Source organism: Rutilus rutilus (genome assembly GCF_951802725.1).
Source record: "Rutilus rutilus genome assembly, chromosome: 25".
In the NCBI taxonomy this organism is placed as follows: Eukaryota; Metazoa; Chordata; class Actinopteri; order Cypriniformes; family Leuciscidae; genus Rutilus; species Rutilus rutilus.
The window spans coordinates 9,236,221-9,258,561 of record NC_140229.1 but is presented as its reverse complement, the minus strand read 5'-3'; the positions used below and the strand labels follow the sequence as shown (position 1 = coordinate 9,258,561).

The following is a 22,341-nucleotide window of genomic DNA, read 5'->3' as shown; positions in this document are numbered from 1 at the left end:
TCTTTGATATAACCAAACTGAATTAATGAAAGAAGTTATTGTTAAAAGGGTTACAAATAAAGAGAAGAAACTCAAGGTATATACTGTACTCTACCTTCTTCAATTTGGCTCATGCATCTAATTCTACCAACCATCAGACAAATTTATATTAGTTAATTCTCTTGAGCTCTTGGGACTTTATTTGTTGGATCAACCCTTCTCCCTAGAGACTTGAGGATAAAGGCAGGAGTATATTTTAAATCATACAAGTCTAATAAAAAGTATCATGGTTAAAAAGTACTGTGTTCAAAATGTTGCTGTTGTTGTAGTTAAGGATATGTTTAATGTTAATGTTGCACTTTATTCATTTGACGTTGGGGAATGGTACTATACTTTTTGGTAAAGAGTAAATATAGATAATATTCATTCATACATAGAATACTTTTTCCATTCCACTGCGCTACTTTTCCATTGTTTTTCTATTTAAACATGCTAGACAGACATTTTTGACCATTGCCCTCACGTCTCAAGGTGCACTGAAAGAAAAAAAACTGATGTCCCAGTTATCAGTATCAGCTGTGTACAGCTGGAAATCACATCTTGATACTCAGAACAACAATACCATTGTGAGTATGATAATGCTTGAAAAGTCAATAAAAAAGTTAAGTTCTAGAGTGTGAGAGCACACAGTGGGCTGCACTATTCCTGCTGCTGTGCCGTGGCCATTTCCCCTGTGCGATTCAGCACCAGTGAGAGAGTGAATTCCCTAAAAGAGCATTACACGCGTGTTTCTGGGTGTGGTCGTTACCTGGCTCCGGCTGAGAGTCATGATCGTTGCCTCGCGTGTCTGTGGCTTAAGCACGCTAAGGTGGCTTTCCTGAATAAGTCATGTACCCATTGCGGGAAGATGACCATCGCTGTGTTGTGGTTCGAGACTCCAATAAGCGAGGTGGAGTCCCTTCGCCTATCCCCCGATCTAGTTCCTCTTCTGGTGGCCATTCCTACACTTTGCGTTCGAAGGGCGGACATATCAGTACAAAGTCCTACCCTTCAGGTTGTCCCTGTCGCCATGTGTCTTCACGAAGGTCGCGGAGGCAGCCATTGTTCCCCTGAGAGAACACGGCGTTTGCATTCTCAAATACCTCGACGACTGACTCATTCTGGCTCAGTCGCGAGAACACAGGGACATGGTGCTCAGTCACCTCAGCCAGTTGGGACTTCGGGTCAATGGAAAAAGAGCAAACTCTCCCCTGTACAAAGAATGTCTTTTCTCAGTATGGAGCTGGACTCGGTCAACCAGACAGCGCCCCTCACAGAGGAACGTGTCTGGTCAGTGTTCAACTGCTTGAATTCGTTCAAGGGCAGGACAGTGGCCCCACTGAAATTATTTCAGAGGCTCCAGGGGGATATGGCATCCACAGCCAGTAACTCTGGTCTACGCATGTCTACACTCCCGCCGAATGTGGCAACTCGCCCCCCAATTACTCCTTTGGAGTCAGAAGCATCTGAGGTCGCTTCGGGCCATTCACATCCCAGGCGCGGTCAATCGTGCAGCCGACGAGCTCTCACCAGGGGTGCGGGAAGTGGGGGTGCAGCACCCCCTGTTTTCACAGAATTGTAGTTCATTAACATTTATTTATTTTTAGCATTTAGTCATTTATTTGTAATAAACACTTTAAGTGGGCTATTTAAAATGTGTTATTTATATGTTAAATTATGTTTTTAAAACATACGCACAGTGTTACGTAATATTGTGTGTGCGTCGAAAGAATTTGTCCGCAGCTGCAAAAACAAACAAAAACAAACCCAAAGCTACTCCTGAGCGCAAGTCCACTGTCAGTGTTGTGTAAGGTTAGCACTAGGCAGGTTTTTTGTGTTAATTTCTATTTCCTGTCGCTGTGCAGGCTCTTTTATTGTATATGACACTGTAAACAGCCCAACAACCCTTTTCTTTAAAGGATTAATTTATGTCCCGTTGACCAGTCCATTGCATTACGAATAAAAGCAGAATCAATAAAGTCAAAAATGCAATGTGCAGTCAGGTTTGAGTGTGTGCGCTGTTTGAGCGAGTGTTCTTACTGATACGCTTGTTGTGATTTGCAGAGTTTTGACGAGTTTTATAGTCTTGATATTGTTTCTTATTCAAAAGTGGTGAGTATTCAAAAAACTCAGCACCCCCGACCTAAAACCTCTTCCCGTGCCCCTGGCTCTCACGACAGCATTCGCTTCGGGGAGAGTGGCGACTCCATCCCTGGTCGGTCCAGCTGATTTGGAGATGCTTTGGAGCCACACAGGTAGACCTGTTTGCCTCTCTGGACATGACGCGTTGCCATTTTTTCTACTCCCTGACCGAGGGGACCCTCTGCACGAATGCACTGGCACACAGCTGGGCCTGGGGCCTACGTAAGTATGCATTTCCCCCTGTGAGCCATGTAAAGTCAGGGAGGATGAGTAGCAGGTCTTGCTGGTTGCTTCATGCACCCTTATGGCACCCGCGTCTAGACCTCGGGAAACTCCATGTCTGGTCCCTGGACGGGATGCAGAGGTTCTAGGTGGACTACCACAAGCGGGGGTAGACACCATCACTTCCGCTAGAGCCCCATCTACAAGGAGCCTCTATGTGTTGAAGTGGAACCTATTCATTCAGTGGTGTTCTTCCCACGGGGAAGACCCCCGGAAATGCCCGATCAGTGTCATGTACTTTCCTTCCTGCAAGATGGGTTTGAGCGAAGGCTATCTCCCTCCACCCTCAAAGTGTATGTTGCCGCTATTGACACACATCATGATGCAGTTGATGGTAAGTCCTTAGGAAAGCACAACCTGGTCATCAGGTTCCTGAGGGGTGCGAGGAGGCTAAATCTGCCTTGCCCTCACTCTTGGGACTTGTCACTGGTGATTATGGAATTACAGAGTTCCCCCATTGAACATCTGCAGTCAGTGGAGTTGTCTGTCCATGAAGACAGACTGGTTGCTTTGGCTTCCATCAAGAGGGTAGGGGACGAAGTGGGCCTGGAATTCGGGCCGGATATGTGCCCAAGGTTCTTACCACTCCCTTCTGGGACTAGGTGGTGAACCTGCAAGCGCTGCCTTTGGAGGAGGCAGACCCAGCCCAGCTTTGCTTAGGGTGACCACCATCAAACAAACCAAATGTGGGACGATTATAAGTTTGTGTGGGGCAACATTTTACCAATACTAAAACATAAACCACCCCTGTGTTTCTTAATATGAGTATTAAAAACCAATAGACAGAAAATGCAGGACATATTCTCAATATGCGATGTGTGGGACAAGGGGTGAAAATGCTGTGCGGTACAACGCAAAGCGGGACGGGTGGTCACCCTAGCTTTGCTATGTCCAGTCCGTGCTTTGCGCCTGTACGTGGAGCGAACGGAGAGCTTCAGTATATGTAGAGCTGCGAGCTGGGCGACACCCAACACATTGGCTAGAGTCCAGGGGTCGGCAAGTAACTTTGGCCGCGGGCCAATATTTTTTTTAGCCAGTAGATGGCGGGCCAGCTACACGGGAGCAGGCCTATGGACAGTGGCAACTTTGTTTTAAAAAGTGGGTGTGGTGGGGGTTGTTACAATGCTAAATCAGATATATGTACAATAACATCACGATGTCCAGCAATCGATTTAAATAGTAGGCTACATTTGTTGTTTTATAAGATGTAGCTTAATAAAGGCTGTTTTGTCAGAATTTTCGTGTGAATAAATATATAGATCCGCCTGTTTGTCCAACGGGTATTTTAATGGACCAGTGGTAGAATTTTCGCCCAGCGTGTCAGAGGTTCTGAATTCAAATCCGCACTCGTATCGTTTTTTTTTTTTCTCGTATAGGTTTTGTTCGATTATGTTCATCAGTGGTTGTATATCAAGCAGGGACATTTTTGTGTGCGTTTTGTTTTGTGATTTCACCAGAACGAATAGAGAGTATCCTAACGGGTTGAAGCGCGCGTCCGAGTGAAGACAGTGCAGAAAACACTGTATCCGCACCACTGATCGCAGCGGCAACGAGCACTTTGATCACTTGATTTAAAAAACACATTTCACCAGTGATCCCTGCCGCTCAATGGGTTTGTTGTGAATAATAAATTTGTAGCTTACAATATTTTGGCAGTGATCGGCTTTTTTTCAACACGGGGCCTTTAATTCCATGTCACCCACCTCATCACATGATACAATGTTTAATATGTGTTAGCGTGCAGAGTGAAGTTAGCTAATAGGCACATATTTGTTTGCATCCGCCGTAAAAAAACAACAACAAAAAAACAAACAAGAAGAGCAAGAAGAAGTTAGCTAAGAGGAAGCTGGAATAAAATGTCTTTGTCCAAAGGTCTTAAGAGGAAAGTTGACGACGAAAATAGAGTCTTTAGAGAGGAATGGAAAGAGAGTTTTGCGTTCATTTTACCGGATTTCAAAAATGCAAAGCCGGTGTGTCTGATTTGCAAAGAAGTTGTCGCTGTTTGCAAAGAATATAACATAAGACGGCACCATGAGACAAAGCATGGCAGCTTCAAGGTTGCCTACCCACTTCAAACAGAGGCACGAAAGCGCAAAATTGAAGCGCTGGCACACGGCTATGCTCAGAGTAGCAGGATCCTATTGCGAGGTTTCACCTCGCAACAAAAAGCGGCAAGTGCGTCTCTAAAAGCGTCTTGGTTGCTCGCACGAAACAACAGGCCTTTCACCGACGCAGAGCTTTTTATGTTCATGTGTGTCGCGCCATGGCCAAAATATGTGCTACTGTTAAGCTGCTGTTGCCACACTTACGTGTTTTATTCGTCCAATAATTACCCCTCTTTTGAATTAGCCTAGTATAGGCTATCCAATCTTTTGTCAAGCAACTTTGTGTTTATTTCAGATTTAAAAGACGAAAGACGACATTAAAAATTGCTACAAAAATGGTTGTTCTGGTGTTTCTTTGTCTGTTTTGCGCCCGCAGTAGGTATATAATCGTGGAATATGATGGGTCTGTGTAGCATTCGTTCAATCGTTTTTTCAAATTAAAAACCAGAAATAAAAAAAAATTAAAAACGACTTGTTTTTCCGTTATTTATTTCCTGACCTAAAATGAAAAAACAAATAACGACGGGTTTTCTGATTGTGTGCTCAGAACAAAAATAGAAAAAATGAATTACTGGATTAGACCATTTTTTATTTAGATTTTTAATTTAACATCTTAGGCATATATCAATGAAATCATTTTAAACAGATCAAGTACTATTGTCGTAACAGATTACAGCCATTTTAATTAAGGTGTGAATAGCAATCATGCCTCATTCGCTTACAGTCCGACAATAAACTTGACTGACTAATATACTGTTATATTATCTGTGCGTATACATAATATCGATTTTAAATGCTTGATGCTCTTTAAATATTCTGTTGCATTGTAAAAAGTTTCGGTGCATAGGACGGACCTATCCGCGATCGCTCTCCATGGTTCTGACCAAAGAAGAGCGCTTTGGAATCTCCATTACGCGTCATAGGCATCATACCTGGGCTGCGTTTCCCAATAACGTTTTCTCTTAGCGCGCTACGATGACTCTTAAGGTATAACTTAACTAAAGGTTAGCTACCACTAAAGGTCTACCATTGCTAGGCGTCTTCAGGGCTATCATCCACTCGCGAGGCAGAGGCGCTGAGAGGCAGAGGCGCTGGCGCCCTCCAAGCAACGGCGCTGGTCGTGCTATAGCATCCTGGGGTGGCAGAGACAAAGATGTGCTAGGGATGTGGATATCAGCTCTCTTCATCTCCTGGTTGCAGCGATGACTCTGAGACTGTACGTGCGCGTTTAAGGTAGCCTACCTAAACAACGACTGTTGCAACAGGGCTGAGGGCTGAGTTGGAAAATATGTGACGTCTTTATGGTTTTTTTTATTTAATCAATGTTGATTATGAAAGTGAGCATGCACTATGAGAAAGATATGATACATCATGAGATGCGCAATATGTCTGGAGACATGGATTGGATAAAACATGAGTTTTGTTTTGTAGAAAGTCTCTTTTTAAAAGATTTTCGTTTTGTATAAATTGTATCTTAATTTTGATCAATGTTTTATCAATCAATTGCCTGTATTTAATAAATCAGAGGCAAATATATAGCAGACAATGTAATAAGGCGCCAGCACTATCACTTGCATTGCACGTGAACTGGAGGGCGCCGAAACTCAGCTTGTGCCTCACAGATTTGAGAAATATAGGCTATCTATTATAGAAAGCTTGAAATGTCTATTTTTAAACGAAAATATTCAAAACCAAAAGAAATAGGCAACTCTCTGAATATGTAATTCATATTAAATGTGCATTTCTCTTTGGCGTTCATGAGTCCGCTTCGTCAACTTCATCTTTGCAGCGACACATAAAACACCAATTTATTAATAAATAATGAAATGTCTCCTTGCTATTTTAGACACATTCATAATCATTACTTTTACCGGTTCTTTGTGGCAAGCTTTATGCATGCGGTCGTGAGCTTGAGTGCGGCTACATTAAACGCTCATTATCATATAGCCTAAGTAATTAAATTAATATAAAGGGGCGATTTGTCCACGAATGGCTTAAATGAACAACTATAGTCGACTAGAAAAAAAATTAGTCGGAGGCAGCCCTTATTCCACATATTTTGGTACCAGCAGATCGGTACTTGCGTAGAAACATCAAAATAGACATAACCAGCTTTTTAAAACTGTTTTTAAAACTATACATTTAGACTATATTAGCACAAATTATGAACTTATTGCCGATTTTTTTTATCATTCTTGACAAAATTTGAATATATTAAAAGTTTTTTTTTTTTTTTTTTGAAGAAAATGCACCCATAACGCCGTGCCTGGTGTGTTATACCCAAATAAATAATAATGAAAAAAGTTCAAAAGTAAGCGTATGAGACTTACAGGAGAGCATGATTGCTATTCACATTATTAAAATGGCTGTAATCTGTTACCACAATAGTGCTTGATCTGTTTAAAATGATTTCATTTATATATGTCTGCTAATGTGTTAAATTAAAAATCAAAATTAAAATTAGTCTAAAACCGTCATTCATTTTTTCTATTTTTGATCTGAGCACACAATCAGAAAATCAGAAAACGAGTCGTTATTTGTTTTTTTCATTTTAGTTCAGGAAATAAATAATGGAAAAACAAGTCGTTTTTTTTTTTTAAAACGATTGAACGAATGATACGCGGGGCCCTATTTGTAAACCGTTATTGTAAAATAAAAATAGGCTGATAAAAAAAAAAAAAAAAAACGGACTTCCAAAATAATCCGGCGGGCCAGAAAATATTGCTGGCGGGCCAGTTCTGGCCCGCGGGCCGCCTGTTGCCGACCCTTGGGCTAGACTTTATAGCCTTCGTGTATTTTAAGTATTTTAATTAAAAAAAAAACTTCTTAAGATACGTCATCACAAAAGTGTTGTCACATATAGTAGACAGGCCTGTGTGTATCATGCTTCTTCTTTGGTACATATCGTTTCATTTAGTCTGGTATTATTTATAAAGTGGATTTATAGATGTAAGAACTGATTTTCCTGCTAAGACAAAAGCTGAGATAAAACTCACCCTGCAATAAAGCAATAAAACGCACCCTGGACAGAAGATCTCAAAGAAAGAGCACAGGACATTGTCTTGTCCAAACTTTCCTCCTTCCTTATCTCTGCATCCCCCTCTCCTCCTCCCTTCCTTTCTCCTTGATTCAAGTCAATAAAAGTTTACTAAGAATGTCTATATATCACATATGATGTATCTTGTGAATCTATTGTTTTTCCTTTTCATGTTTGGTATAATTTTAAATGTCTTAATTTCATTGCTGTCATTGGTATTATGAGAAAGATTGAAAACTTAGGAGAATTATTTTCTCCTTTTTGGGGGATGTCTCTTCAAGATATCTCCCCTCTCCCCCAAAACCAGGTGTTACCCCTTGAGTTACATGAATTGACCCAAAACAACTCTTTTTACAAAAAATATACTCTTTGTCAAAAAAAATATTTGTACAACCCTTTTGTTCTGGTCTGGGTATTTAAGGGTAAGTGGCAGAGCAGACTGGGGGAATCTGTAACCAGGAAAATCCCCACACAGTGCTGTGTCAGTGTTTTCCCAAGTCTAACACTTGGAACACACTCACACAACACTGCGTGTCTCTGTCAGGAATGCATTGCTTACTCTTAGAGTCATCTTTGAGTAATTGATGTCATGTATTGATTATTTCTGAATTGGCTTTTAATCATTTACTTGTGTAATTGGCATGATACATTTTTACCTGACAAATAAAATGTTATATATTTGATTTAGTCTGGACTCTCCTGAAATCATTATGACCAGTACATTATGAGGAAGCTGGTGCTACCGCAGATCTGTGTCCAGGATAGGTCAAACTAAAGCCGCATATACTGTATGAACGGAGCAGTAGGCACGTCATTTGAAGACCTTTTGATTTCTGCCTATCACTGACTTGGCAAGTTGTATGGAAGTGGCTAAATAAACTACACTTTTTTGTATGAGTGAGCAGTAGGCAACCAACTAAAGAGGTATTAGCAAACCCTGCACCCTCTGACCAAGATCAGACTGGCAAGACTGTGTCCGTGAGATCCACATAAACCCGGGGCGTGTGACTCTGTGCGGCATCGGGTACTTTAATGAATAAATAATTTAAAGTATTAGATACTCAGAATAATAAAATATCTAAACTACGTCATAATCAATATTTATGATTATTTTCAAATAGGAAACACGATCTAAATTTGATTATCATTTGAAATTGGAGTCAGATCAAGCGTAGAGCTAAAGTAATATTGAAACTAAATTCTAATAAATAAAGTGAACTTCACTGGAGCGCTGAAAAGACATACACGCATTATACCTTCACCCACACCGTTGGATTTCGTCGTTGGGCCAATGGGTGGTCTTTACATAGATGCTGAAAAGTGTACAGTGTGCATTGTACTGAGTAAAGTGTATATTATGTGATGGGGTTGTGTAATTGCTTGTCATAGTTTTTGACTGTATTAATTTTGTTAAATTAACAGGGACAAATATACCCACTGAAGCACATACCGATCATCCCATGTCGTTAAATAGCAGTACTCCAGGAATTCATGCACATATTCCTCGATCTTCCTTAAAGGCCCACTGACGTGCCTTGAAATGCGCAGCTTTGTATGATGCGTTGACGTCATTTCCACTGAAACAGGAAGCTAAGGCGGGACATATGGAATGGCTCCGCCCCCTTTTCAAATAGCCAATAGCGTTTAGTTTACCTCACAGACTGCAAGTCGTACTTGACAGCACCACGGAAGTGAATCCGAGCATTTGGGATTCAACAGTAGAGGTGTGAATAAATTCTAGTCATTTCATTTAGAACCAATGTACAGTTGGGAATAAAAAAACTGAATAAAACTCGAGCAACCGAACACACATCTCCAACCAGTGGCGTAATTTTGTTTTAAAAAGTGGGTGGCACAGGTGTGTGGTGTGTGGTGTGTGGGGTGTGGGGAGAGGTTGCTATAGAATGCTAAGATATATGTACAATATATGTGTACAATAACAATTTTCAGAAAAAATTACATTACGATGTCCAGAAATCAATTTCAATAGTACATTGGTTTTAATTTGCCATTTAATGATATGTACTGTACTGATATATGTTAGTGCCGAGAATTTTCATGTGAATAAATTCATAGAACCGCAATAGTAACTTGTGCTTTCATGGGCTAGTGGTAATATTTTTGCCAAGCGTGTCAGAGTTTCTGGGTTCTAATCCGCACATCAAACTGAATATGTTTATCAGTGTTTGTATATCAAGCAGGGACAAGTTTGTGTGCATTTTGTTTTGTGATTTCACAGGAACGAATAGAGAGTCTCAGCACTGGCGATCCATTGAAGCGGATCCATAGTGGTCGGGAGAATATCGACCCTGGCAAAAACACATATTGCTCCGCAACGTGTCGCTTTGACCAGGTGGTATTTATAGCATGGGGGCGGGACACTTTACATTCTAGAGAGCATTTGATTGGACAGAAGATGTGATGAGAAGCTGAAGTCCACGGTGACGTCATAAAAATCCGTGATCCATTTTAGCGGAAGTGAGGGACTGTAAGTTTTGAATGCTTAGATCTCCTAAATGCGAATTTTGTCATTGGTTTGGAACACACCAGCTTATTAATAACCTTAATCCTAACATATTCATACTAAAAGCTAAAAAATAACTTATATTTTGATTTCAGGGGGCCTTTAACTTGAAATATGGTTAATAGGAAAGCCCCGGACTCAGAGCTCCCACTGAGTCCATCTTTTGATTTGGTCTGGTTTTCTGTCACGAAACATAAGAAAGCAACACACAGGTAATATCCAAACAAGAGGTTTATTGTAGATATGTCAAGTCACCTTTATTTATATAGCACTTTTTACAATACAGATTGTTTCAAAGCAGCTTTACAGTGATAACAGGAAAATAATGTAACAAGTTTGTTTCTAGATGAAAATAGCATCATAGTCCAGCTTAAGTGAGTTCAGTGATGGTTCATTTTTGTTGTAAAAAAGTTTCTCATTTATACATCTAGCCGCTCTGGAGAAAACCGTGTTGTCATTGTCCAGCTCAGGTCTCATATAATGGTGTCAATGCAGGAAGATCAATAATATTGTTGAATATTAAATGTCCCCAACTAAGCAAGCCAAAAGCCAAAGGCAACAAAGACTAAAAAGGTGACAGTGGCAAGGAACCAAAACTCCATCAGGTGACAGAATGGAGAAGAAAACGTTGGGAGAAACCAGGCTCAGTCAGGGGTCCAGTTCTCCTCTGGCCAACAAATGAACAGTTATGATTCAGGCAGCATTACAGGTCAGAAGTCAGACTGGATCAGAACATTTAGAATATTTATGCAGTTCCATCTGGTTGAAGGTTGGAGTCATCACGCCAGTATGGTGGCTGGTTTGAGGATCAGTTCTGATGGCTGTTGTGTCGATGAGGCCTTCACAGGGGAGAGTCTAGTTGGCACAATCTATGCAGAGAACAAGCAACATGAATAGGTGAGTAACTGAGTGAAAGGATAAGTTGCCTGATGACAGCGGTGAATGACAGTTCGTATCTGTTTCAGATGGGGATAACAGAAGACTGAAGATTAGCTGAGTGGATCACAGCACTAGGTAGTTCATGTTAGGAACAACAAGACCAGACAAGGCCTGTGTGTGTGGTGCTAGCTTTATAGAGAGGTGCTGATGAGGGTAAATCGCAGACAGGTGTGGTGATTGTGGAGCGTCAGCAGTTGTGAGCCAGGAAGGATTCTGGGAAACATAGTGTGCTGAGGTGGCTGAGCTGGTGAACGGAGATCGTGACAATATAGGCCTCCTGTCGTGTTGATTGGATAGGCAATTTGAATGTGTTCCTCCCAAAATTTGTTATTAAAACATCATTAAATGTAATGGAAATGTTTCTTTTAACTTACTGCTAACATAAAATTCATTACATTCTAGAGAGAATAATGCTCTAACATTTCTTTTTAGAATCATGACTGAAATTATTTCTATATTGTTTTGAAAAAAGAAAGGAATCACAAAGCAGCTTTATGGGTTTTAGCCCAGAGGTTTTACACATGCTGAATTTGGCCTGTTTACAATACAAAATCTGTTAGAACATCAAATATGGAAAATCAGTGAATTTTGTTATATTAAATATTTGTTGAATGATCACAGCTGATGCAGTGAGAGTAAATCTGCTATTATTACTTTTTATTTCTATTACATTTCATGTTTTTTTCTGTAGTTGTATTCACTGTGCTTCGTTTGTACAGTTCTTTTATGGATTGCATGACCTCTTCTGTCTTTAGAGTGTATATGATGGGATTCAGCATAGATGGTATTATCTGTCTCAAGGAATTGTTAATTATCCGGGTGTTCGGATCGATAGGTGTTGTTAAGGCTGCAATATTATTGCTTATAAGTGGGATATAACCGATTGCCACCAACATGAGATGTGAGGTGCAGGTTTTCATGGCTTTTATCCGTTCAGCACCATGAGCAATCTTAAGCAAAGCCAGAGCAATGCAGAAATATGAAATAATTATCAGTATCAGTGGTGTGCACATTAGGAGACCAAAGCTTATTTTTCCCATCATTAAATTTATAGAATTATCATTACAAGCTAATTTATAGATAAGGCCTTGATCACAAAAATGACTATCGATCACATTAGATCCACAAAAAGAGAGTCTATTCACCAAACCTACAAGTACAGAAAAATATGTCACAGAAAAAATCCAAATAGCACCTATGATCAGAAACATGGCTGTTTTGGTAATAATAGCATGATACCGCAGAGGAAAACAAATAGCAACCAGTCTGTCATAAGCCAAGACAAGTAGAGTCAAAGACTGCAGATTCATGAAATGATACACAAAAAACATATTTGCCAAACACGCTTCATATGAAATCTCCTGGTGCTCGAATAAAAATGTGTCAATAAGTTTTGGAATCAAAGCCGAGCTTCCACACAGATCAGAAAGGGCCAGATGGAAAACAGCAATGTATTTGGCTGTGTGAAGTCTGCGGGCCAAATAAATCATCCACATGATAAATGAATTCCCTAAAACAGTCACAACATAGACCAAAGACAAGAACACATAGTAGTATTTCACATGTGGAACATTAGAAAAGCCTTTGATGAAAAATGTTGCAGGACGAACAAAGGTCTCATTTGCAGAGGAGTTTGACTGCATGGAGCTCATGACAGCTGTTGTCTGGATTTTTGTGACCTGTAATGAAGAACTGTGATAAAAATGCACACAATAACAGAGAATATTCAAATAATGATTTCATTTCCAGTCACAGTGCATTAATTTAAAAAAGAAATGTGGATGTTCTTTGATTCATATTTAACTAATAATAAAACAGTTGTAGTAAATGCTTTAGAGATAAAAGAGAAGAAACATTTCATAATCTACCTTCTATTAAGCTGCCAGAATGTTTCAGAATTATTCTACCAGTAATCAGAGATATTTATATTAGATCATTGTCTTGATCTTGGGACTTTAGTTGATGGAGCAACGCTTCTCCCTGTAGACTTGAGCAAGAAGGGGTAGGAGTAAATCAACGCAAGTATGTGAACTGTGTCACAGTCTAGAAAATACCTTTATTTTCAAGTGTCCATGTATTTGTGTGTGGGAGGGGTTAGCAAGAAATATTTAATCAAAATAACTTTTAAGTTAACATTATTTCGCTATTTTCCTTGTCGCTTAGTTTGAACATGCTCGCTCAGTCAGCAAAGTTGCCTCTATGAGCACCAGCTAATTAAACTGCAGTACATCTCAGGAAACATTTTGGTAATGGGCATCTTTGAGGCGCTTAGGGTTGTGCACTTTTTCCACAGTGCATCACTGAGGGACTTTCTCTGTGCATGTTACACACCTAGATAATTGATAGGCCTAATAAAATTTGGTCAATAAACATATTTTATTGTTTTTATTGATTAGTTGTTGCAGCGCTAAAATACTGTTATGTTGCCTGGTATTTCATTGTGTTGTTTACTGTGTGGGTTTATATATGCAGAATGCTGTTATATGACAAAATGTGAACTGTGTGATGGGTTTATGTAGTTGTTTGTTTTAGTTACTGATTGTATTACTTAGGCTATGCTAAATTAACAAATTCTGATATAATGATTTATTTCACTGAAGCATATGCATCCAGCACATTACATTGTCTGGGATCACTTTCAGTAAAAGAGTTGGATACCTGAAAGTCACTGGTCACAGATTGTCTGTTGGCCATCAGAACAAATGCATGCTAATGATTCACTGAAGTCAACAATTCATTCAGGAGTTTAAAGATGTAAATTCACTGCAGAATATTTTTTTCTTTCTTTGTATTTTTGTCTTGTTTTCCATTACAAATATATAAAAAATTTCAAATCAACATTTACTTGATATACAAAATTACATAGGAAGTCAGAAATACAGAATTACAAAGTTCAGCTCCAACCCCATTTAAACACACCTGAACCTTCCAATCAAGGTCTTACCAGGCACAAACTTCCAGGCAGGTGTGTTGAGGCAAGCTGAAGCTAAACTCTGCAGAACAGTGGCGCTCCAACAGGAGCAGGATTGGACACCCCTGATTTAGAATCTTTACTGAAAATATTTGCATATTGATTTGAACACAAAGCAGCTTTACTAGGTTTTAAACATATTTGACCTGTTTTCAACAGTTTCTACAACATTCAAAATCAACCAACTCTTTTAAATGAGATATTTGTTGAATCTGGCACAGCTGATAATAACTAAGATTGAACCTGTCATTTTTGTTTAGAATTTCTCTGCACTTAGTGTTCACCTTGCTTCGTTTGAACAGTTATTTTATGGATTGCATGACTTTCTCTGTCTTCCCTGCTGAAAAATCCAGCATTGCTGGTCACCAGCACAAGGTATGTTTTGCTCGCTGGGACCAGCATGGGATCCCAGCAGGGTATGCTGGTGTGCTTGTGGACCAGCATAAGGTATGTTTTGCATGCTGGGACCAGCTTGGGATGCTGGTGTGCTGGTGGACAAGCATATGTTGTCTTTTGTGTGCTGGTATGATCCCAGCAAGAACACAACAAAACTTGTGTATGTGTTACATATCACGTTTCTTAGTGTGTGTTCGTACAGTAGTTAAAGACCATGACAATTTTCTAAATGTATTTAAAAAATATATTTAATAAAGAAAAATGCATGTTGGTGGTTACATTTTTACACAGTAAAACAAACATATATTTTCAAATATGATCCAAATCTATAGAGAGTAAAAGTAACACCAAAGCAATGTTGCAGTTAGTGAAATAAAGTAGATTCACTCTACAAGTGATGATTAAGCATTAGACACCTGAGGTTAACAAGCAGAATCACTGAAGATGAGAGGAAAGAACAGAAGAGATGAGCAGAAACTTTTTACCAGTTTACCAATAACATTGATTAATAATGTAATCATAACTAAAACAACTTTCAGTTATACTTTCAGCAGAGCGTTTACAAAGTTATAATGATATAATTCAATAAATCATATATTTGAACCTTATATTGTTTTTTACATTGTTCTTTACATCATTAATGTGTTAAATATAGAAATATGCAAGCAAAAACCACTCTGGACCAGCATGGAATCCATGCTGATTAATGTTGGATTTTTCAGAAGAGTAGTGTGAAGTAAATATGGATAAATGGAAATACTCTGTTTTGACAACTTGTTGGTCGCACTTGGTGACCTCTGCGATTTTCCTATTGTGTTATACCATAAAAACTAGTTTATCACTGCTGTAAATTGACGTAGCTAATGGACTTTCTTTCTGCATAGCGCACACATGCGAGTGGTATGTCATTGTGTGTCCTTAGTTTATAACAAGTGTGCTGCACTCTTCCTGAAAAATGAAGCCAAAGCATTTTGATCATCCCCTGGTGGCTGGCTGCAGTATAGTTCATAAATCCCTAGCTGCCCTCTCAACGTAATCGAAAGGGATGCAAGCCAAACTAAAAAATGCAATTACACTTCAAACTAAATTTTCCGAAGATGGTTTCTGTCATTTTAGGTAGTTCTTATATTCTATTATGTTCAAGTGTTTGATTTTCCAATACATTTGTTTCTATTATGTTGTAACGAATACGACTCTGGGTAAATATGAATTAGCTCAAGAATATGGGGAATCTTGGTAATATTAATATTTATGACTCATGGTCATAATTCATAAGTCGCATGTACATTTATTTTATCAATTATCGAGATTACCTTGTTCTATAACTATCTGACCAACATTTAATTCGTCCAGCGAAACAAATGTAAAATCATTACCTGTAGTCAAGAAGAGGTATTCACAAACTTCAAGAGAGTTTCATGTCCTGGCCACGGACACCCAACTTTCTGAGTTTATAAATTAAAACTACTGAATGTAGTCTAATTTCGAGCTTGTAGCTTAAATAAGATCTTTGATTTCATTGACTCATAAGGTGGATTCTTCAAACACAGAGGCAGTGAAAAGTATTTATGAATTTTAATAAATGCAAAACTAGAGATTATATGAGCTACGAATATAAACGTACGTAACAATGCAAACAATAAACAAACAACATATAACCAAACAATAACATAAGTGATCAGAATGAAATGAAAGAAAGAAAAAGGGAAAAGAGAAGAGGAAGAAGGGTAACTTAATTCACAGACCTAAGAGATAGACACCCGGAAAACAGCTTTTATCAACTCAATATAGGCCTACTTGCAGAATTCTGTGCTCTTTCTGGTGAGGCTGTAGAAGAGGCGCGCGTGTCCGGCTGGTTTGCGTCTGGCTTCGTCTTCTGGGTCGTTTCGCAAGACGATGTAAAGGCTTACTTGAATTTAAGTTACCGAGAAAGTTAGATCATTTCCCTTGTCGAGGGGAAAGGCGATAGGAACTTAGTTGCAAAGAACGGCAGCTACGACTCGAACATGTGTTGGTCCGAGGAGAAGGCCTGAGCCTTTCAGATGTTTCTTGAAGCCGGGGAGAAGAGGAGATCGATGAGAGAAGAGCAGGGATCAGAGAGAAGAGAGGGATCAGGTTTTGGACTTTTATCAGTGTCTAATGTGCCGTCCCCTCCTTCGTGTAGGACGAATCAGCTGTCGAGATTTTTCGAGCGGGAAGATTCCTTTGTCCGGTTAGACACGCCCACTCGAATGAGTCATGATTGACTTTAACTGGAGAGGATTTTCTCCAGACATATGAACTTATAAAACAATGCGCATCACTGAATTCTGCTATCGGAATTCAACTCCACCAGCTGGATAGGATTACAGAGATATCAAAAATAGAATATAGGCTTTGTAGCCATGCAAAGATACATTATTATGCATTTGTATAGGCAATAGCAGTCCTATTAAGGTTACAAATAGGACATATGCTTTCCTATGGTTTACACACACCTCTTAACACACAAATATATATATTTAGTACCTTTAAGAGTGACTTTATGGGTAAAAGTCCTTTTCTGTAAGGGGGTTTCTGTTTCAAAGTCCAGAGTGTGTTTGTGTGTGTGTGTGTTGGAATGTCTGCTTTCCTGGGTCGTAAAGTTTTATGGTCTGAGGTAGGGTTACAACAAGACACGACTGAGGAATTCCCTTCAATGAACATTTAGAATTCAAAACTATACTCTAGCAAACCAAACCTCTATCACACGTGCATATAGGAAGGTACACACATTATAAAGGAAAATAACAGATATTTCTCTTATTCTCAGTTATACACAAAAGGGTGTTTGTGTGTGTGTGCGGAATGCCATGACACAGCATGTGACCGCATGTCATAGTCATTGTCGTTACAATGTTATTTGATTATTTGATGCTTTAAAAATTCACGACTGAACGCTTGCACAGCTGATCAAACAGCGAACACGGTGGCTAACGCAATGTCTCGTTCCCGCCTCTCAGGGAACCGAGGATAAGATAGTAACCGGAGACGTTCCCTTTCGAGAGCGGTAACTCTACATTGCGTAGCAACGCTGCGGGAACTGTATTAAATCCCGCCGTGAGAGTAGTGAAGATAAGCCCTGAGAAACGGGGTCAAGCTACACCAACCACGGAAGAGACAGACAGTCAGCCAATAGCCGCACCGCTAGGAGTGGCGGCTCCAGGCCCCGTCGTCATCTTCGCCTCCAGACGGGGAGGGCCCACCAGCGGCTCGCTGGCGGCAGTGGGCCTCTTCCCCATTATAGCGCGAACCATTTCCCTCCTGGTTCTTAGGGGCGAGGCCCAGGCAGGCGACGCAGTACTCATGTTCGTCGGGCGGGTCGATGGGGCCCGCACAAATTTGCCAAGTTGACGCCATCGGATGCGTAGAGAAAAAGATTCCTAGTTCTCCTGGTGCAGCTTCCATGATGACAGCGTGAAGAAAGAGATTCTGACGCAATTGTCACGCCCGAGCATTTTATACTGCCCGCGAGCCTGTCAGTATTTGCATACTTCGCGACAATTGACCAGCTCTTCCTAGCTGGCGTTAGCCCATAAGATTTCAACAAAAGTGGAGAAGGGAGGAGTTCCCCGCAGCGTTGCTAAGCAATCTTAGAGTTACCGCTCTCGAAAGGGAACTCATGATTGACAGCTGTGCTTGAGAGTATAGGCGGGGCCTTGGTACCGCGGCTCTACATCAGGATCACCACTGAGCAGATTTGGGCTCCAAATGACGTAAGCACTGAATACGGCAACAACCATTTCTGAGATATTTTGGCTTAATTTTTCTACAGTGCAAGGAAGTGGCGACACATCGTCAATCTTTTATTACAGTCTATGGTTTATAGATTTATGTTATTATATGGCAAAATATATGTGTACCATGTATAGGCTATACTGTATTCTGGGGTTATGTAGGCTGGTTGCTTTTTGTAGTTATTGATTGTATTACTTTTGTTAAATTATAAAAAATATAATATAATAATTGTTAACTGAAATGCTCGCATTACAACGTCTGGGATCACTCTCAACAAAAAAAGTTGTTCCCTTGGATATTTAATTCAGAAACTGTCTGTGAAGTTGATTGTGACCCGCAAAACACATGCAAGCTAATGATTCATTCAATACATCAATATATTCCTGAATGTGAACATGTATGTTCATAAGGATAAAAAACATGATGCAGAAGCATTTCTAAAACATTTGTAACATTTAAAGCAAATGCAATAATAATAAAAAAGAAGTTATTTTGACTTACTGTTAAGCTTAAATCACTGTATGAAAATGTGAATAATATTTTCAAGGCTTTATTATTAGAATCTTTACTGAAATTATTTGTATATTGTTTTGTTCAATAGAAAACAATCAAAAAGCAGCTTTAGCAGGTTTCAGCCAAGAGGTATTAAACATATTTACAACACATTTTCTACAACATTCAAAATCAATCACCATTGTTAAATTAGATATTTGTTGAATGATCACAGCAGATTAGGTTGAAACCTGTATTTTTTGTTTTGAATTTCTACTAAACTTCATTCTTTTTGTTGTGTTCACCTTGCTTCGTTTGAACATTTCTTTTATGGATTGCATGACCTCCTCTGTCTTTAGAGTGTATATGATGGGATTCAGCATAGGTGGCATTGTCTGCGTCAAGGAAATGTTAATTAACCGAGTGTTTGAATTTACAGGTATTGTTAATACTGCAATATTATTGCTTATAATTGGGATATAACCGATTGCCACCAACATGAGATGTGAGGTGCAGGTTTGTATGGCTTTGATTCGATCAGCACCATGGCCAATCCTAAGCAAAGCCAGAGCAATGCAGAAATATGAAATGATGATCAATAACAGTGGTGTGCACACCAGGAGAAAAAAGCTCATTTTTACCATCATAGTATTTATAGAATTATCATTACAAGCTAGACTATAGACAAGGCCATGATCACAAAAATAACTATCTATCACATTAGATCCACAAAAAGAGAGTCTATTCACCAAACCTACATATACATAAAAATATGTCACAGAAAAAATCCACATAACACCTATGATCAGAAACATGGCTGTTTCAGTTACAATAGCATGATACCGTAGTGGAAAACAAATAGCAAACAGTCTGTCATAAGCCAAGACAAGTAGTGTCAAAGACTGCAGATTCATGAAATGATATACAAAAAACATATATGCCAAACACGCTTCATATGAAATCTCCTGGTGTTCAAACAAAAATGTGTCAATGATTTTTGGAATCAAAGCCGAGCTTCCACACAGATCAGAAAGGGCCAGATGGAAAACAGCAATGTATTTGGCTGTGTGAAGTCTGCGTGCCAAATAAATGATACACATGGTAAATGAATTCCCTAAAACAGTCACAACATAGACCAAAGACAAGAACACATACCTGTAGTAGTATTTCACATGTGGAACATTAGAAAAGCCTTTGATGAAAAATGTTGCAGGACGAACAAAGGTGACATTAGCAGAGGAGTTTGACTGAATGGAGCTCATGATAGCTGTTGTCTGGCTTTTTGTGTCACCTGTGATTAAGAACTGTAATGGAAATGCACATTATAACAGAGAACATTTTAAAAAATATATTAATTTCCAGTCAAAGTACATTTAAAATGTTTGGATGTTCTTTGATATAACCCTATTGAACCTATATGTCATTCTAGTATAAGGATTAGAGAGAAAAGAGAAGAAACATATGGTTCATACTCTACCTTCTACTAAGATGCCAGAATCTCATTATTATACCAGCTATCAGACACATTTATAACAGATCATTGTCTTGAGCTTGGGACTTTAGTTGATTTTCCCTATAGACTTGAGAAAGAAGGGGCAGAAGTGAAGCAACAGTGCCACTGTCCAGAAAGCTCCTCTTTTTTCCTTTACTTCCAATTAATGCCCCAATTAAAGCCCACACAAACCAACTTCTTATTACAGAACGTCTCATTACATCGCATTTCATGATTCAGTCTGTCCTATGTCCAAAATGGGACGGGAACCGCCATGTTGGTCAGTGCCCGGACAGTAGCCTATACGCTGCCTTATAACATGATCTAGGCCACTACTCACTGCTCGAAGGCTGAGCTACTGGACCTATTTGAACAACTTGGGTGAATGACAGCAAAGCGGCAGCAGTAGCAGCAGCGCCAGCGCTATTGTTTATCACAGTAACGCAGAGAAAAACAATGACAGTGCCAGTGCCTTACACATCACAGGATAATATAATACCTAAATTGCAATAGTACGGTGACCACATCAGAATCGCCAACTACTTCACAACTCCTATAAACACACTTCAAAGTGCTTTCCAAGGGTTACCGCCCGTGCTGGGCCCATGTGACAACAAAGCCCAACTCCACTTCCTAAGAAGGGGATTCTGGGTGGTTGACAAGCAGAAATCTTTGATGGTTAAACACACTCCATGAATAAAACATGATCAGTCACTCATCCAGATCATTCAGCACGCAAGCTCCACTCATTTTAGAGGGGAGAGAGCTGCGATCACACATTCCATAAATGTACACAGAATATTTTCTCATTCATAGGGACTGCGAAGCGGCAAGTCTATGAAGCAATGAAGCAATCTCAGAAACACCCATGATGAGGGCTATCTGAATACAGTAGTAAGGCTTCCCAAGGTGCACTGAAATAATTAGTCCTCCGGCCAGCTTGCGAGAGGATCTCTTCCAGTGCCAGCAGTTTGAGGGAACGAATTGATAATGCACTCATAACGCTGGGGCGTTTCATAGCTTCATAACGCAGTTGAAACGGGGCAACCCTTGCTTTGTATATGTACCCTGCCGCTTCCAGACGGAGGGCACAGACTGAACTAGAGAAAACAATTCTGATTCTTCCAGCTTTGTCACACCACACAGCGGAACATCACTTCCCTCGCACTGGAAAAGGGTGTTATTTCCGCCACAAGTTGTCTGGTTTCATAGCTGGCTCAGCCCTAATAGTAGGTAGTGCTACGCATAGAGGAAGAGTGCTGAAAACAGTGGCATAGCCGGTGAGAGAACAGAGAATGGCCGGAGCATTTTGTGCTTTATACTGACAGATCATCGTTCTATGCTGGGGGGAGAGCTATATATGACAGATCGCCGCTCTGAGGTGTGCGTTTTGAGAGTGAACGAGTGGCTGAAGCACATCGTGCTTTATGTCAGACAAACCGCAGCTTCGAGATGAGGGCTGCTCACACTCCATGGGTGAGAAAGTAACTGAAGTGCTTCATGCTCTGTATAAAGCAGGTAGCCGCTCTGAAGCTGGGGGCTGCATATATCGTGTGAATGAGTAAGTGTCAGAAGCTTTTTTGCGTTTGTGCACGACAGACCACTGCTCTGAGGCAGAGGCTTGGTTATGCCACGTGAGTTGCTCTGAGGCAAGGGGTTGCTGTGTTGTGGCGGCGAAGGGGAATGCGGGAATTGACCGGTGCAGTCCCATCACCCAAGCTTCCTACATTAACTTAAGCTGCCGCGGCTTTAGCCTCCGCAACTCGGCGGCAGAAGGAAAGAGCATGTGAGCGGACCTTACCTTCCTCTGAAGAGTGTACCTCAACGGCGATCGATAGGTGGCTTCTCGAACACCATAGTCGAGTGAAGGCGAAAGATCTGAGGCAATTGCGCTTGATGCTGAGCTATATTGTGGTTGGACCTGCTCCACGCAGTTGCAATAATGTGATTCAATCAGGCTTCAGCATTTTCTGAGAAAAGCCGTTTCCCCAAAGCATCAGCTATGACGCAATGTCGAGAGACCTACCTCGAAAGGGAAACACAATTTAAACACATAAAACAGCACATGCACCTAACAGGCAATGTTATTCTCTCCTGTTTTGACAACTTCTTTGTCTCACGCTGTGATATCCACGATTTTCCAAATGTGTTTTACTATTTGTAAGGAACCACCCGTCGGCCCAATGA

The 22,341-nt window shown here is 40.1% G+C and overlaps 1 protein-coding gene across 1 annotated transcript; it reads right to left on the bottom strand.

Annotated features, from left to right (window-relative positions):
* Positions 1-11,697: 11,697 nt before the first annotated feature.
* On the bottom strand, positions 11,698-19,924 carry LOC311284785 (olfactory receptor 51E2-like; the record flags this gene model as incomplete). The annotated part of the gene is made up of 2 exons (XM_084399997.1): positions 11,698-12,657; positions 19,883-19,924. The coding sequence occupies 2 exons, from the start codon at positions 19,922-19,924 to the stop codon at positions 11,698-11,700; spliced, it is 1,002 nt and encodes a 333-aa protein (XP_084256123.1).
* Between the last annotated feature and the right edge of the window lie 2,417 nt (positions 19,925-22,341).